This window comes from Theropithecus gelada, chromosome 19 (genome assembly GCF_003255815.1).
Source record: "Theropithecus gelada isolate Dixy chromosome 19, Tgel_1.0, whole genome shotgun sequence".
Lineage (NCBI taxonomy): Eukaryota > Metazoa > Chordata > Mammalia > Primates > Cercopithecidae > Theropithecus > Theropithecus gelada.
Genome location: NC_037687.1, coordinates 9,848,662 through 9,864,177, shown reverse-complemented (window position 1 = coordinate 9,864,177; position 15,516 = coordinate 9,848,662). Strand labels below are relative to the sequence as shown.

At 53.1% G+C, this 15,516-nt stretch overlaps 2 protein-coding genes across 4 annotated transcripts in view; one reads left to right on the top strand and one right to left on the bottom strand.

Annotated features, from left to right (window-relative positions):
- The first annotated feature begins 1,592 nt into the window (after nt 1–1,592).
- Nucleotides 1,593–11,395, top strand: ANGPTL6 (angiopoietin like 6). Of its 2 annotated transcripts, none has more exons than XM_025368924.1 (6): nt 1,593–1,815; nt 7,152–7,743; nt 8,784–8,964; nt 9,848–10,035; nt 10,109–10,379; nt 10,953–11,395. In XM_025368924.1, the coding sequence occupies exons 2-6, from the start codon at nt 7,162–7,164 to the stop codon at nt 11,141–11,143; spliced, it is 1,413 nt and encodes a 470-aa protein (XP_025224709.1). In that variant the 5' UTR covers nt 1,593–1,815; nt 7,152–7,161; the 3' UTR covers nt 11,144–11,395. The 2 variants fall into 2 exon arrangements, with proteins under 2 accessions (XP_025224709.1, XP_025224711.1); XM_025368926.1 differs by having other exon boundaries at nt 1,730–1,831.
- The window catches only part of C19H19orf66 (chromosome 19 C19orf66 homolog), a 7,266-nt gene continuing 2,228 nt past the window's right edge, over nt 10,479–15,516 (bottom strand). The window contains exons 4-8 of one of the 2 annotated variants that reach the window (XM_025368927.1): nt 14,065–14,103; nt 13,713–13,862; nt 12,441–12,544; nt 12,164–12,318; nt 10,479–11,666 (exon numbers count right to left, since the gene is read on the bottom strand). In XM_025368927.1, coding sequence (XP_025224712.1) covers nt 11,431–11,666; nt 12,164–12,318; nt 12,441–12,544; nt 13,713–13,862; nt 14,065–14,103 — 684 coding nt within the window. In that variant the 3' untranslated portion in view covers nt 10,479–11,430. The remainder of the gene's footprint in view (nt 11,667–12,163; nt 12,319–12,440; nt 12,545–13,712; nt 13,863–14,064; nt 14,104–15,516) is intronic. The other variant, XM_025368928.1, reaches the window with a different exon arrangement.

Below are 15,516 nucleotides of genomic sequence, written 5' to 3'. Positions count from 1 at the left end.
AATTCTATAACAAGGTATTAACAAAATCATGAATAGTTAATTAAATAAGTGCCAGCACTACATGGAACTTACTGCATAAAACTACACACACACACACACACACAAAACCCAAAGGAAGATAACTATCACTGTACATATGAGTACTGTCCAGGATATCAGATCAATTATCAAATCCAAGGTCTCTAGTGTTTTGTCTTACAGTGTTGAATATATGAATGCTTCTCTATTATACTGACTTGTATTATTTTCAACAAATAATTAAGTGGACTCAAAATCTTACATTTTCATTTCTTCTTTTTTTTTTTTTTTTTGAGCCAGAGTCTCACTCTGTCGCCCAGGCTGGAGTACAGTGGCTCACTGCAACCTCCGCCCCCCGGGTTCAACCGATTCTCCTGCCTAAGCCTCCTGAGTACCTGGGATTACAGGCGCCCGCCACCACGCCTGGTGAATTTTTGTATTTTTAGTAGAGATGGGGTTTCACCATCTTGGCCAGGCTGGTCTTGAATTGCTGACCTCGTGATCTGCCTGCCTTGGCCTCCCAAAGTGCTGGGATTACAGGCGTGAGCCACTGTGCCCGGCCTTACATTTTTATTTATAATTACAAAATCCAGATTAATCCAGAAAACATAAATCACATGTAACTGAGCTAAGGTTTTCACTTTAAGAATATATTACTTCTACCACAATTTAAAAATTTCCAGCTGTCTTTTATATTTATTTTTTATTTTAATTTATTAATTCTTCAATTTATTATCATCATTTATTATTATTTTGAGATGGAGTTTCAGTCTTGTCGCCCAGGCTGGAGTGTGTGCAGTTGCTCTATCTTGGCTCACTGCAACCTCCGCCTCCCAGCTTCAAGCGACTCTCCTGCCTTCAAGCAATTCTCCTGCCTCAGCCTCTGGAGTAGTTGGGATTACTGGCGCACACCACCATGCCCAGCTAATTTTTGTATTTTTAGTAGAGGCGAGGTTTTACCATGTTGGCCAGGATGGTTTCAAACTCCTAACCTCAGGTAATCCACCCACCCCGGCCTCCCAAAGTGCTGGCATTTCGGGCATGAGCCACTGCACCCAGACTTTTGCTGGGTGTTAATGTGTGCGTGCATGCGAGTGTGTGTGTGTCTTTGTGTCCGCTCTGTTATGTGCCCATATGTGTGTGACTGCTGTGGTGTACATGTGTGAGTTTCTGAGTCAGGCTACCTCGAATGGCTCCCGTCCTGGTCTCTTTTTGGCTGTGTGACTGCAGGCAAGTCGCTTACCCTCTCTGAGCCTCAGTTTTCCCTGCCGTAAAATGAGGGTACATACAGAATCCAGCTCAGGTTGTGAGGATCAAATACATAAAAGGTGTGGAGAGTTTAGAACCAAGCCCTACACACAGTGAGTCCCCAGTGATGTTCCTTGTTCTGTGTGTGGTGTGTGCATGTCTGGGGCTGGGATCCTGCCTGGCTGCCCCGGGGCCTGCCGCTCCCACACTCTCGGCTCTGCAGTGGAGGATGGGGGGGGAAGGGGAGGGATGTCCAGGACACTGACCTGTGTTATCAGGCTCTGGTGGCCTGGGCAGGGGGGTCTGGCAATTCTGTCTCATTTCGCATTCGGGAAAAGCTAAATATTTATAGTTTGGGCTTCTGGGCCCAGCATCCCAGCTCCACTCCCAGGCTCTGGGGGCTGGGGAGTGGTTACTAAGCCTCCTCTCTCCTGTCCCACCACCCTCTCTCCTTCTCTAGCTCAGAGGCCCCACTGGACCCTCGGCTCTTCCTTGGACTTCTTGTGTGTTCTGTGAGCTTCGCTGGATTCAGGGTCTTGGGCGCGAGAGGTGAGAGGGTGGGAAGGTAGGTAGAGGCTGATTCTCACTGTGGGGAAACTCCGACCACAGCTTGGCTTAGGGGCCCCCAGGCCACCCCGCCACCCCAGGCTGACAGTGTGAAAGGCAGTGGGTATTATACACACGTCCCAGTTCCAGGGGGGTTGGTCAGTCTCTGTTGTGGGGGGTGGGGGCATGTCAGTGATCAGGGGACAAAAAGAGGACCCCCCGCCCCGGACTCTTGTGAGCCCCTGCTTGGTGTCTGAGTCCAGAAGTAAATGTGGCCATCTCCAGCCCAGACCCTTCCATGGTTCCCAGCTGACTCAGAGTAAAACCCAAGTCCTCCTCCGGGCCCACAGGACCCTTTGCCCTGTCATGTCTTCCCTCCTCCTGCTTCCCCCCTCGCTTACTCTCTCTGTTCCGGCCTCGTAGACCTTTCTGCCATTTCCTTTTTTTTTTTTTTTTTTTTTGAGACAGAGTCTCGCCCTGTTGCCCAGGCTGGAGTGCAGTGGCACAATCTCGGCTCACTGCAAGCTCTGCCTCCCGGGTTCACGCCATTCTCTTGCCTCAGCCTCCCGAGTAGCTGGGACTACAGGCGCCCACCACCATGCCCGGATAATTTTTTTTTTTTTTTTTGTATTTTTAGTAGAGACAGGGTTTCACCGTGTTAGCCAGGATGGTCTTGATCTCCTGACCTCGTGAACCACCCGCCTCGGCCTTCCAAAGGGCTAGGATTACAGGCGTGAGCCACCACACCCGGCCTTTTTTATTATTTTTTTATTTTTTAGTTTTTTAGACTTACTCTGTAGCCCAGGCTGGAGTGCAATGGCATGATCTCAGCTCACTGCAACCTCTGCCTCCTGAGTTCAAGCGATTCTCCCACCTCAGCCTCCTGAGTAGTAGCTGGGATTACAGGCATGCATTACCATGCCCAGCTAATTTTTGTATTTTTAGTAGACATGGGGTTTCACCATGTTGGTCAGGCTGGTCTTGAACTCCTGACCTCAGGTGATCTTCCTGCCTCAGCCTCCCAAAATGCTGGGATTACAGGCATGAGCCACCATGCCTGGCCCCTTTCTGCCATTTCTTGGGTGCAACCTCAGGGCCTTTGCACCTGCTGTTCCCTCTGCCTGAAATGCTCTTCCTCTTCTCTCTCGTCCTTCAGGTCTTTGCAAAAGTGTCATTCTTTATTTTATTTTAATTTTTATATTTAGTAGAAATGGGCTTTCACCATGTTGGCCAGGCTGGTCTCAAACTCCTGGGCTCAAGCGATCCTCCTGCCTTGGCCTCCCAAAGAGCTGAAATTACAGGCGTGAGGCACTGTGTCCAGTCAAGTGTCACTTCTTCTGTGAGGCCTTTCCTGACTCCTTTTATTTATTTATTTATTTATTTTTTGAGACAGAGTCCCGCTCTGTTGCCCAGGCTGGACTGCAGTGGCACAATCATGGCTCACTGCAACCTCTGCCTTCCGGGTTCAAGTGATTCTTATGCCTCAGCCTCCTGAGTAGCTGAGACTACAGGCGTGCGCCACTACGCCTGGCTAATTTTTGTATTTTCAGTAGAGACAGGGTTTCGCCACGTTAGCCAAGCTGGTCTCAAACTCCTGGCCTCAAGTGATCCTCCCACCTCAGCATCCCAAAGTGCTAGGATTATAGGCACCTCAATCTCCCAAAAGTGCTGGGATTGTGGGCGTGAGCCACCACCCCCAGTCCTGACTTCTCTGTTAAATGTCCCCCAACCCCAGGACTGTCACCCCCTTTCCTGTTCCATTTTTCTCCTAAGCACGATTACCCTCTGACCTACCTGGCGACTGTTTGACTTATTTCTCTGTTCTACCAACTTGAATGTCAGCTTTGTAAGGGCAGGAATTTTGTCTGTTTGGTTTAAGGTTGTGTCCTCATTGCCTAAAACAGCACCTGGCACACGATAGGCACTCAAGGCGCCTGTGGTTGAATGCATGAATGCGGCAATGTGTGTGTGAGGTGGAGACCCTCAGGATATGTGCTTGTACAGGCATCAGGAAGTGTAGGTTTAGGCCCAGTGTGGTCGCTTACACCTGTAATTTCAGCACTTTGGGAGTCCAAGGTGGAAGGATCACTTGAGCCCAGGAGTTTGAGACTAGCCTGGGCAACATAGTGAGACCCCCTGCCTACAAAAAAGTAGCTGGGCATGGTGGTGTGCACCTATAGTTACAACTACTCAGGAGGCTGAGGCAGGAGGACCACTTGAGTGCAGGAGTTGGAGGCTGCAGTGAGCTATGATTGCTCCACTGCACTCTAGCCTGGGCAACAGAGCAAGACTCTGTCTTTTTTTTTTTTTTCTTTTTTTTGAGATGGAGTTTCACTGGATTGCCCAGGCTAGAAGGCAGTGGCATGGTCTCAGCTCACTGCCACCTCTGCCTCCCAGGTTCAAGCCATTCTTCTGCCTCAGCCTCCCGAGTAGTTGAGATTACAGGCCCATGCCACCATGCCCAGCTAATTGTATTTTTAGTAGAGATGGGATTTCACCATGTTGGCCAGGCACCCTGTCTCTACTAAAAATACAAAAATTAGCTGGGAGTGGTGGTACGTGCCTATAATCCCAGCTACTTGGGAGGCTGAGGCATGAGAATCGCTTGAACCCAGGAGGCGGAGGTTGCAGTGAGCTGAGACTGCAGAGCAAAACTCCGTCTAAAAAAAAAAAAGAAAAAAAAAAAGAGGGGGGGGGGGGCGGGGAAAGAGGGAAAGAGAGAGAGAGAGAGAGAGCGAGAGAGCGAGCGCTGTATATGGAGGGACAACCCTAAATCTGCTGATCAAGGAGGGCTGCTGAGACTTGAATAAGGACAGGAAGGGAATGATGTTAAATTGTGAACAATGTTCCAGGCTGCAAAAATAGCAGGTACAAAGGCCCTGAGGCTGGAACTTGCTTCGTGTGAGGAAGTGCATGGGAGGAGGTGAGGGCAGGAGGGGATATGGCAGATAGCGCAAGTTTTTATGGACGGTGGGTGGATTTGGGCTTTTCCTCTAAAGGAGGTGGGAGCCAAGGAAGATTCAGGGCAGAGGAGGGAGGGAGGGATGTGAACTGACTCAGATGTTCACAGGCGCCCTCTGGCTGCTGTTGGGGAGACTAGACCTGGGGTTGAGGATGGAAATCCAGAGAGCAGGGAGGCAGCTGCTGTCATCCAGATGGTGTCTTGAGCTGGGAATTCAGGGAGGGTCTCCGGGCAGCGGGGAGTAGCGGGGACGTGGAGGAATTCAGGATCTAAACAGAAGAGCAGACAGGTCTGGCTGATGGATTAGATCTGCTTAGATGGGTTGGATCTGCTGGGGTTTTGTCTGAGGATGTGGAAGTTGGGGTTTCCAATATCCAACAGATGAGACCCATCTTACCTCCTTGCACCCTGCTCCCTTTGCTTTTTTTTTTTTTTTTTTTTTGAGACAGTTTTGCTCTTGTTGCCCAGGCTGGAGTGCAGTGGTGCTATCTCCGCACACTGCAACCTCCACCTCCCAGGTTCAAGTGATTCTTCTGCCTCAGCCTCCCAAGTAGCTGAGATTACAGGCCTGTATCCCCACACCCGGCTAATTTTGTATTTTCAGTAGAGACGGGGTTTCACTGTGTTGGTCATGCTGGTCTCGAGTTCCTGACCTCAGGTGATCCATCCGCCTTGGCCTCCCAAACTGCTGGGATTACAGACGTGAGCCACAGCACTCGGCCTTCCCACAGCACTCGGCCTTCCTTTGCTTTTGCTTTAACCTCTCCCAGGTTGCTTTAGTACATCAGGCAGGGTCCAGTCTCAGAGCTGTTGTGCTTAGACCTCCTCCTCCACCAGGCTTTCCCTTTAGGCAACCCCTCCTCTCATGCTGCCCCTGCACAGACCTCCATGTTCTTTACCTAGTTTGCTGTTGTTATTGTTTTGTTTTAAGAGACAGAGTTTGCTCTGTTGTCCCCAGGCTGGAGTGCAATGCTACGATCATAGCTCACTGCAGCTTCAAACTCCTGGCCTCAATTGATCCTCCCTCCTCTGCCTCCCAAGGAGCTGGGATTACAGGTGTGAGCCACTGAGCCCAGATGTACAAAATATTTTAAAAATTAGCAGGGCATGGTGGGTCACACCTGTAATCTCAGCATTTTGGGAGGCGGAGGTGGATCACTTGAGGCCAGGGGAGACCAGCCTGGGCAACATAGCGAGACCCTAACTCTACAGAAAATTTAAACATTAGCCAGATGTGGTTCTGTGCACTTGGAGTTTTTTTTTTTTTTTTTTTAAGAGATAGGATCTGGATACATTGCCCTGTCTGAAGTGTGGTCTTGAATTCATGGCCTCAAGCAGTCTTCCTGCCTTAACGCAGGCCTCAGCTGCCTCACCAGTCCTATTATTTTTAGCACTTAACATTGTCTGATATACTCTATTTATTCATCCCATACAGTATGTTTGTTTTGTTTTGTTTTGTTTTGCCACTGGGGGAGGGATTTTTGTCTGTTTTGTTCCTAAATGTATTCCCAGTGCCTAGAAAGGGGGCTGGCACACATTTGTGCATGGTACCTAGTGCCTTTTTTTTTTTTTTTTTTTTTTTTTTTATGACAGAGTCGCTCTGTCGCCCAAGCTGGAGTGCAGTGGCGCGATCACAGCTCACTGCAGCCTGGAACTCCTGGGCGCAGGCGATCTTGGGATGACAAGCCCTTGCCACCATGCCTAGCTAATTTTTGTATTTTTTGTATAGACAGGGTCTCTCTGTGTTGTCTGGGCTGGTCTCCAACTCCTAGGCTCAAGCGATTAGCCCACCTCGACCTCCCAAAGTGCTGGAATTACCAGCCTAAAAACAAGCCTCATGTTTTTATTTATTTATTTATTTTTGAGATGGGGTATCACTTTGTTGCCCAGGCTGGAGTGCATGGGAGCGCTCATGGCTCACTGCAGCCTTGAACTCCTGGGCTCAAGTGATCGTCCTGCCTCAGCCTCCCGAATAGCCAGAGGTGTGCACCACCACGTCCGGCTAATTTTTAATTTTTTGTAGAGATGGGGGGGGGGGTCTCCTCATGTTGCCCAGGCTGGTCTCGAACTCCTGGTCTCAAGCGATCCTCTCGCCTCGACCTCCCAAAGTGCTGAGTTTGCAGGCGTGAGCCACCGCGCCCGGCCTCGCTTGAATGAATGCGTGAGATGCGTTATCTCGGGGGGGCGCCAGGAGCTCAGTGTTGAAGCCAGAGTGGGATCACCCTGGGGCCCTCCAGCCGCGGGGGGAATGAGATGGGGATGGGAATCATGGGCCCGGGACACCGCGGGTGTAGACGCGCGCATCCCCGCGTGGAAGCAGAGGGATCTGGCCGGGCCCCAGCACGCCGTCTTCCTCCCGTTCCTCTTCTGCCTGCAGGTCCGCCGCCATGGGGAGGCCCTGGCTGCGTGCGCTGCAACTGCTGCTCCTGCTGGGCGCGTCGTGGGCGCGGGAGGGTGCCCCGCGCTGCACCTACACCTTCGTGCTGCCGCCGCAGAAGTTCACGGGGGCCGTGTGCTGGAGCGGCCCAGCGTCCACGCGGGCGGCGCCCGAAGCCGCCAACGCCAGCGAGCTGGCGGCGCTGCGCATGCGCGTTGGCCGCCACGAGGAGCTGTTGCGCGAGCTGCAGAGGCTGGCGGCGGCCGACGGCGCCGTGGCCGGCGAGGTGCGCGCGCTGCGCAAGGAAAGCCGCGGCCTGAGCGCGCGCCTGGGCCAGTTGCGCGCGCAGCTGCAGCACGAGGCGGGGCCCGGGGTGGGCCCGGGGGCGGATCCGGGGGCGGAGCCTGCCGCGGCCCTGGCGCTGCTTGGGGAGCGCGTGCTCAACGCGTCCGCCGAGGCTCAGCGCGCCGCCGCCCGCTTCCACCAGCTGGACGTCAAGTTTCGCGAGCTGGCGCAGCTTGTCACCCAGCAGAGCAGTCTCATCGCCCGCCTGGAGCGCCTGTGCCCGGGAGGCGCGGGCGGGCAGCAGCAGGTAACCTCGCAGCCTCCCCGGATAGCAGCATCGTCTGTGAAATGGGCGTTTTGCAACCCCAATCCACAGTTCCGAGATCCGCAAAACCCTGAAAACCGGATTGCTACTCGCCCCTTCTGGTAACTTATTTGGGTCAAAAAGTGACTGGTGGCTATTTATAGCCTTTACTTATCCACTTAATGTGAATAGTCATAGGATCCTATAATTAAGCATATCATTATCACGTAAAGACCAAAAACCCCTTTAGGGGTGTTATGTATATTCTGTACGCACATGCATATACATAACCCTCCCTATGTCACTGTGTCTAAATCCAGCCGTGTTATTCTGAATTCTGGAACGTGTCCGGGTCTGGGTTTGGGATAAGAGAATGTTGCTCTGTGACAGTCCCTACCTTACAGGGTTGGTGAGAGGAGTCAGTAAGTTAAGATACTGTTGGATGTGTTCTTATTATGCCTACTTTACAGAGAAGGAGGCTGGGGCACAGATCAATTAAGCCATGAGCACCAAGAACCGGTATTTAAGCCCAGCTCTGTCTGCACTTTATTTTTTTAATTTTATTTTTGAGATAGAGTCTTGCTCTGTCTCCCAGGCTGGAGTGCAGTGGTGTGATCTTGGCTCACTGCAGCCTCCACTTCCCAGGTTCAAGCGATCCTCCTACCTCAACCTTCTGAGTGGCTGGCATTACAGGCATGAGCCACCACACTCAGTTAATTTTTTTTTTTGTACTTTTAGTAGAGACAGGGTTTCACCATGTTGGTCAGGCTGGTCTCGAACTACTGACCTCAGGTGATCCGCCTGCCTCGGCCTCCCAAAGTACTGGGATTACAGGAGTGGGCCGTCGCACACAGCCTGTCTGCACTTTAAAGCCAAGTTGTTTAGCTTTTGGGGAGGATTATTCCTGGGGCTGGGATATCCCCACTGCCAGATGTCCAGGTCATTTGGGAGCTGGGAGATTTATCCACCATCTCTGCCCCTGAGACCAGGCCTCCTGGCCTGAGGGTTAGTGTAATAACACCTGACTTTCTCCGTCACCCCAGGTCCTGCCACCACCCCCACTGGTGCCTGTGGTTCCGGTCCGTCTTGTGGGTAGCACCAATGACACCAGTAGGATGCTGGACCCAGTCCCAGAGCCCCAGAGAGACCAGACCCAGAGACAGCAGGAGCCCCTGGGTTCTCCCATCCCTGCAGGTCAACCTGCTGTCCCCACCAAGCCTGTGGGTAAGTCGACAGCAGGGCTGAGGAATTGTGGGTAGAGGCAAATTGAGGAGTCAGGATTTTAGTGGCATATTTCTCTTATCGTGAGAGGACCGGAAGAAATGATTCTGATTAAAAATAAGACCAAACTTCTAAGGTGTGAAAATAGGAGAAACAAGAAATAGAAGAGGAGGGACTCTTATTTTAGTGAGGCGATTGTAGATTTAGGACTGCTACTTTGGTAAGAGTTTGAACTGGTTCAGAGTACCATATTCAGGACTTATATTCTGGTGAGGAGACCATAAAAACCAGGGTTTAAGAACCCCAGACTTGGCCCGGCGCGGTGGCTCATGCCCGTAATCCGAACACTTTGGGAGGCCGAGGCGGGCAGATCATGAGGTCAGGAGATCGAGACCATCCTGGCTAACACGGTGAAACCCCGTCTCTACTAAAAATACAAAAAATTATCTGGGCATGGTGGCGGGCACCTGTGGTCCCAGCTACTCGGGAGGCTGAGACAGGAGAATGGCGTGAACCCGGGAGGCAGAGCTTGCAGTGAGCCAAGATCACACCACTGCACTCCAGCCTGGGCGACAGAGCGAGACTCTGTCTCAAAAAAAAGAAAGAAAGAACGAACCCCAGGCTTGGCATTTCCTCTGGTTAGAGACAAGGGACCCAGATTCTTACTCAGGTAAGGAAATGGCTACTGGGGCTCAAATTCTAGTGAGGAAATGGGAGAGGCAGGCCTCTTATGCTGGTGAGGAAATGGGAGAGGCATGACTCTGATAGAAAAGTGGGAGAGGCAGGACTCTTATTCTGGTGAGGGACCTGTGAGAATCTTGACTCTTGCTCCAGTAAGGGATTGGTCAGCCCAGGCTGTGCCTCCCACATATCCCTGTGCCCACAGGCCCATGGCAGGATTGTGCAGAGGCCCGCCAGGCAGGCCATGAACAGAGTGGAGTGTATGAACTGCGAGTGGGCCGGCATGTGGTGTCAGCATGGTGTGAGCAGCAGCTGGAGGGTGGAGGCTGGACTGTGATCCAGCGGAGGCAAGATGGTTCAGTCAACTTCTTCACTACCTGGCAGCACTATAAGGTGGGCACAGGTGGGCAGAGGCAGGGAAGGGGAGGGAGCCTGTTCTGGCTTCCTGACTTTCCTGCCCTGCCAGGCGGGCTTTGGGCGGCCAGACGGAGAATACTGGCTGGGCCTTGAACCCGTGTATCAGCTGACCAGCCGTGGGGACCATGAGCTGCTGGTTCTCCTGGAAGACTGGGGGGGCCGTGGAGCACGTGCCCACTATGATGGCTTCTCCCTGGAACCTGAGAGCGATCACTACCGCCTGCGGCTTGGCCAGTACCATGGTGATGCTGGAGACTCTCTTTCCTGGCACAATGACAAGCCCTTCAGCACCGTGGATAGGGACCGAGACTCTTATTCTGGTAAGGAGAACTCTTATTCTGGTGGGAGGATAGGGGAGGCGGGACTTCTGTTCTGGTGAGGGAATGAAAGGAGGCAGGGTAGGTAAGACGCCCCTCTGGTAAGTATTAGGATAAGCAAGCTTTTATTCTGTCAAGAGAACAAAGGTCAGGACTTTTATCCTGGTGGGGGTATGGGGAGTCCAGATTCCTTCTCTGATGAGGCAAAAAAAGAATCAAGACTCCTGTTCAAGTGAAGGGCAGAGGGTGAGAGCTAGTACTCTTATCTAGAAAGGAAGTAGATAATTTTCTTTTCTTTGATAAAGGAATGAGTGGTAGACTCCTAGTTTGCAGAAAAAGTGGGAAAGGTGTGACTCGTACTTTGGTAAGGAGATAGGGAAGGAATTAAGGCTATTACTCCGAAGAAAGTTGGGGGGCCAGGGCTCCTATTTTTTTGCTGAGGAGATGGAAGATCAGGGCTTGTATTAAATAAGAATGGGAGGGGCCAGTGGATACCTGGCAAAAGCCTTGCACTGTGAGGTGCAGGTAGAGACTTTTATTCTGGTGAGAGGACATGGACTTTCTCTCTCCCCTCAGGTAACTGTGCCCTGTACCAGCGGGGAGGCTGGTGGTACCATGCCTGTGCCCACTCCAACCTCAACGGTGTGTGGCACCGCGGCGGCCACTACCGAAGCCGCTACCAGGATGGTGTCTACTGGGCTGAGTTTCGTGGTGGAGCATACTCTCTCAGGAAGGCCGCCATGCTCATTCGGCCCCTGAAGCTGTGACTCTCTGTTCCTCTGTCCCCTAGGCCCCAGGGGACATTGGTCAGCAGGAACTCAAGTTGTCCTGGCCACACCTTCTTTGTGGCTCAGTGCCAGTGTGTCCCACAGAACCTCCCACTGTGGATCTGTGACCCTGGGTGCTGAAAATGGGCCCCAGGAATCCCCCCCTGTCAATATCTTGGCCCCAGATGGCTCCCCAAGGTCATTCATATCTCGGTTTGAGCTCATATCTTATAATAACACAAAGTAGCCACAGACCGTGTCTGGTTTGTATCTGCACCTGGCAGGGGTCACTCCCTGGGCCCGCCCTCCTCGTCCTCCACCTCTTCCTCTTCCTCCTCCTCCTCCTCCTTCAGGTCCTCCAGGATGAGGTTGTCCAGGTCTTCCAGGAGGCCGCCCTGGCTCAAGCAGGTGGCCACAGTGGAGCCACTGCTAATGTGAGGGTTGCTGGGGTGGAGCACTTTGGGCAGGTGGTTCTGCTTCCGGCTCTTGGGGTGAGCACAGGATGTCCCAGGCACGTGGGGCTCTAGGGAGGGAGAGGTGCTGCAGACATGGGACTCCAGGTCCCATAAGAGTTTGGGCAGGAGGGGGCTGAGGCCACGAGGGGCTCTAGGGAGGGGCTGAGGCCACGAGGGGCTCTAGGGAGGGGCTGAGGCCACGAGGGGCTCTAGGGAGGAGCTGAGGCCACAATATACGGGGACCAGCACAACTGGACATTCAGGGGTGTTGAAGATACAGGAGACCTGGGGACATGGGGGTCACCTGAGATTACAGGGGACAAAACAGGGGCCCCAAACCCAGAGACCATGGGGGCAGAGGCCATGGAGACCCTCAGGCATGGGCCACTGGGGTGAAACCTCAGAGCCTCGTGAGCAAGACCATGGAGACTGGGGGGCCATGGAGGCCACGTAGAAGCAGTGGCTGCTGCTGTGGGAGACGAAGTGGACTGAGTGGAGATTTGGGGACTTAAAGGCACAGAAGGGGACAAAGACTGCCCAGGATGTTGGAGGAGAAAAGCCTCACCTCGCCGGTTGTAGCAGTCGGCGGCCGAGCAGGAGTGAGTGTGGGTGCTGCGGCGATCCGGGTCCCGGTCCCAGCGCGGGGGGAGGATCCGTGTTGGATACACGGGGAAGCCGCACCCGTAGCAGGGGGACGGGGACCCCATCTGTGCCCAGCCCCTGGGGGCGGGCAGGGCTGTGAGGGTCCGAGGGCGAGGCTGGGCCAGGGTGGGGCCAGGGCAGGGAGGGGCAGGGCTGGGGTGGGGCAGGGCTGAGGGGGAGCTGGGGGTCAGCGCCCTCACCGGAAGTTGTGCCGACACTTCGGGCAGTGGAACTCAGCCAGGCCCCACATCTTGTCAGCTGGCACTGGCTCGTAGCGCTTCCGGCATTTCCGGCACCGGGATACCTGGTGGTGGTGGTGGGGGGCGTGCAGAGAGGGGACCAAGGATTGTCAGAGGTGTCTGAGGTTGGGGTCAGGGCTAGAAGTGTGCTGCAGTGGCTGGCCTCAGCTTGAGCAACCCAACTCAATCAGTGACTTCACATGGGTAGCCTCATATTGACCATGGTGGGAATACTTACACCACAGAAATTGGCAAACACTACACATCTTGCTTTCCTGCCTCTTTTGCAAGAACTAGTTAAGCATTGACCAGAAGCGAACTACTGGTCAGGACGTTCAGAGGCCAGATTTGGGGCTGTGTTTTTGAGGTCAGATTTGGTTTCTTTTCTTTCTTTCTTTCTTTTTTCAGAGACAGAGTCTCACTCTGTCATCCAGGCTGGAATACAGTGTTGTGATCATGACTCACTGCAGCCTCCACCTCCTAGGCTCAAACGATCCTCCCACCTTAGCCTCCTGAGTAGTTGGGACCACAGGCACACACCGCCACTCCCAGCTAATTAAAAAAAATTTTTTTGCCAGACGCAGTGGCTCATGCCTGTAATCCCAGCACTTTGGGAGGCTGAGGCGGTAGATTGCTTGAGCTCAGGAGTTTGAGACCAGCTTGGGCAACATGGCAAAACCCCATCTCCACACACACACACAAAATACAAAAATTAGCCAAGTGTGGTGGCGCAGGCCTGTAGTCTCAGTTACTTGGGAGGCTGAGTGGGGAGGATCATCTGAGCCCAGAAGGTGGAGGCTGCAGTGAGCTATGATCCCGCCACTGTACTCCAGCCTGGGCGACAGGGCGAGACCCCATCTCTTCAAAACAAAAATCTTTTTGGAGCCAGGGTCTCACCCTGTCACCCAGGCTGGTCTCAAACTCCTAGGTTCAAGCAATCCTCCCCACTTAGCCTCCCAAAGCACTGAGATTGCAGCCATGAGCCACTGCGCCTGGCCAGGTTTGATTTCTGTAGTAGCTGTTCAATTGTGGGGTCAAGGGTCAGGCTCTGGGGTAAGGAGGTATTAGGCTTCTCACATTTAAGGTCAGGGGTTGGGATCAGAGATGAAGGCTGAGCTCTGAGTTTGGAGGTCAGTGATGGAAATCCTTAGGTCAGAGGTACAGTCACTGAGGATGGGAGTCAGGAGTGGAGTTCGGGACAGTCAAAGTCAAGGTTAAGTTGTGGGTCACTACCTCCTTCCTCTGGGGCACGCGGCGCCACCAGACGTGGTCGCAGGAGGAGCAGGCAAACTGCCGGTCCACAGCAGGGATAAGGTCGTCCTGGGCACGTTGAAACATGCGTAGGTTGGCTTCTGTCAGCGGCAGGAGGGAGGTCGCCACTGCCTGTGGAATGGGGCAGGTGGGGATGAGGTGGAGGGGGGTCACCCCTTGTGCACCAGCATAAGCATCAGCCCTCCTCTCCCCACAGATGAGTCCCCCTCCTGCCCCAGTGAATGTCTCCCCTCCTGCCCTAATGGACATCCTTCCGTGCCTGCAGATGTCCCCCTCCCCACTTCCCCATCTCAAGCCCCAGCCACCAACTCACCTGAATGTCCCGGTCCTGTTTCATATCTTCTGGTGGATCCTGGGTGGAGATAGCAGGGGCAGAAACTGGGACGGGCCTCAGGCCTCTTTTCCACCTATTTGCTGTGTTGGGAGGGCCCCGGCCGCAAGGAGAATAGGGTGCCCCTAGCTCGCCAGGAGCTCACAGAGCACTGCCCACATATTGAGAGCCAGGTGTGTGGCCTCAGTTGTCCTCATAGCAGCCCTGAGAGGTGGGCACACCTGTTACCTTATTGCTCAGATGGGGAAACTGAGGCTTAGGGGAGGGCTTGCCTGAGTGAGGCCAGCCTGACCCCCATACTCACTTCCTGCCTGCAAATGCCACATGCTTGTTGGTGTTGTGACAACATCGCCCCTTTGAGGCCACGTTGTGCTTGGCTAAGTGGTGGGGATCTGGACTGAGAGATGTGGGTTCGAATCCCAGCTCTATCACTTCCAGCTGTGGGGACTTGGACAAGCCACTCCCTGCCTCCTGGGTTCCCACTGACAGGCATGTTAGAGCCCAGACTCTGACTCCAGGTGGCCAGGGTTCAAATCGCAGCTGCCACCTGCTTGCTTCGTGAACCTAGCAAGTGACTTCATCCTCAGTTTGTCTGTGAAATGGGGATAAATAACAGGACCTGTCTCCTGAGGTCACTGTGGCGATGAAATAAATCAATTCCTGGAGTCTTGCCATATGGGAAATACTCAATGAATGCTACCCTCTGCTATTGTTATTATTATATTTTTGAGATGGAGTTTCACTCTTGTCGCCCAGGCTGGAGTGCAATGGCGTGATCTCGGCTGACTGCAACCTCCACCTCCCAGGTTCAAGTGATTCTTCTGCCTTAGCCTCCCAAGTAGCTGGGATTACAAGCATGCACCACCACGCCCAGCTAATTTTTGTATTTTTGGTATGGATGGGGTTTCACTATGTTGGCCAGGCTAATCTCGAGCTCCTGACCTCAAGTGATCTGCCCGCCTCAACCTCCCAAAGTGCTGGGATTACAGGCGTGAGCCACCGCACCCGGCCCCTCTGCTATCATTTTTATCATACTTTTATATGTATAATGTAGACTATGATACATATTTTACTATCCTATGGGTTTTTTTTGTTTTTTGTTTTGTTTTTGAGACGGAGTCTTGCTCTGTTGCCCAGGCTGGAGTGCAGTGGCGCGATCTTGGCTCACTGCAAGCTCTGCCTTCCGGGTTTACGCCATTCTCCTGCCTCAGCCTCCTGAGTAGCTGGGACTACAGGCGCCTGCCACTACGCCTGGCTAATTGTTGTTGTTGTTGTTGTTTTGTATTTTTAGTAGAGATGGGGTTTCACCATGTTAGCCAGGATGGTCTTAATCTCCTGACCTCGTGATCCGCCTGCTTTGGCCTCCCAAAGTGCTGGGATTACAGGCGTGAGCCACCACGCCTGGCCTTTTTTTTTTTTTTTTTTTTTTTTGAC

Excerpts from the sequence above, each read along its gene's own strand:
- ANGPTL6 (XM_025368924.1), top strand. The coding sequence starts at position 7,162 with ATGGGGAGGCCCTGGCTGCGTGCGCTGCAACTGCTGCTCCTGCTGGGC. Across the intron at positions 8,965-9,847 it reads TGTCCCCACCAAGCCTGTGG|GCCCATGGCAGGATTGTGCA; the intron begins GTAAGTCGACAG and ends CTGTGCCCACAG. Across the intron at positions 10,380-10,952 it reads GGACCGAGACTCTTATTCTG|GTAACTGTGCCCTGTACCAG; the intron begins GTAAGGAGAACT and ends CTCTCCCCTCAG.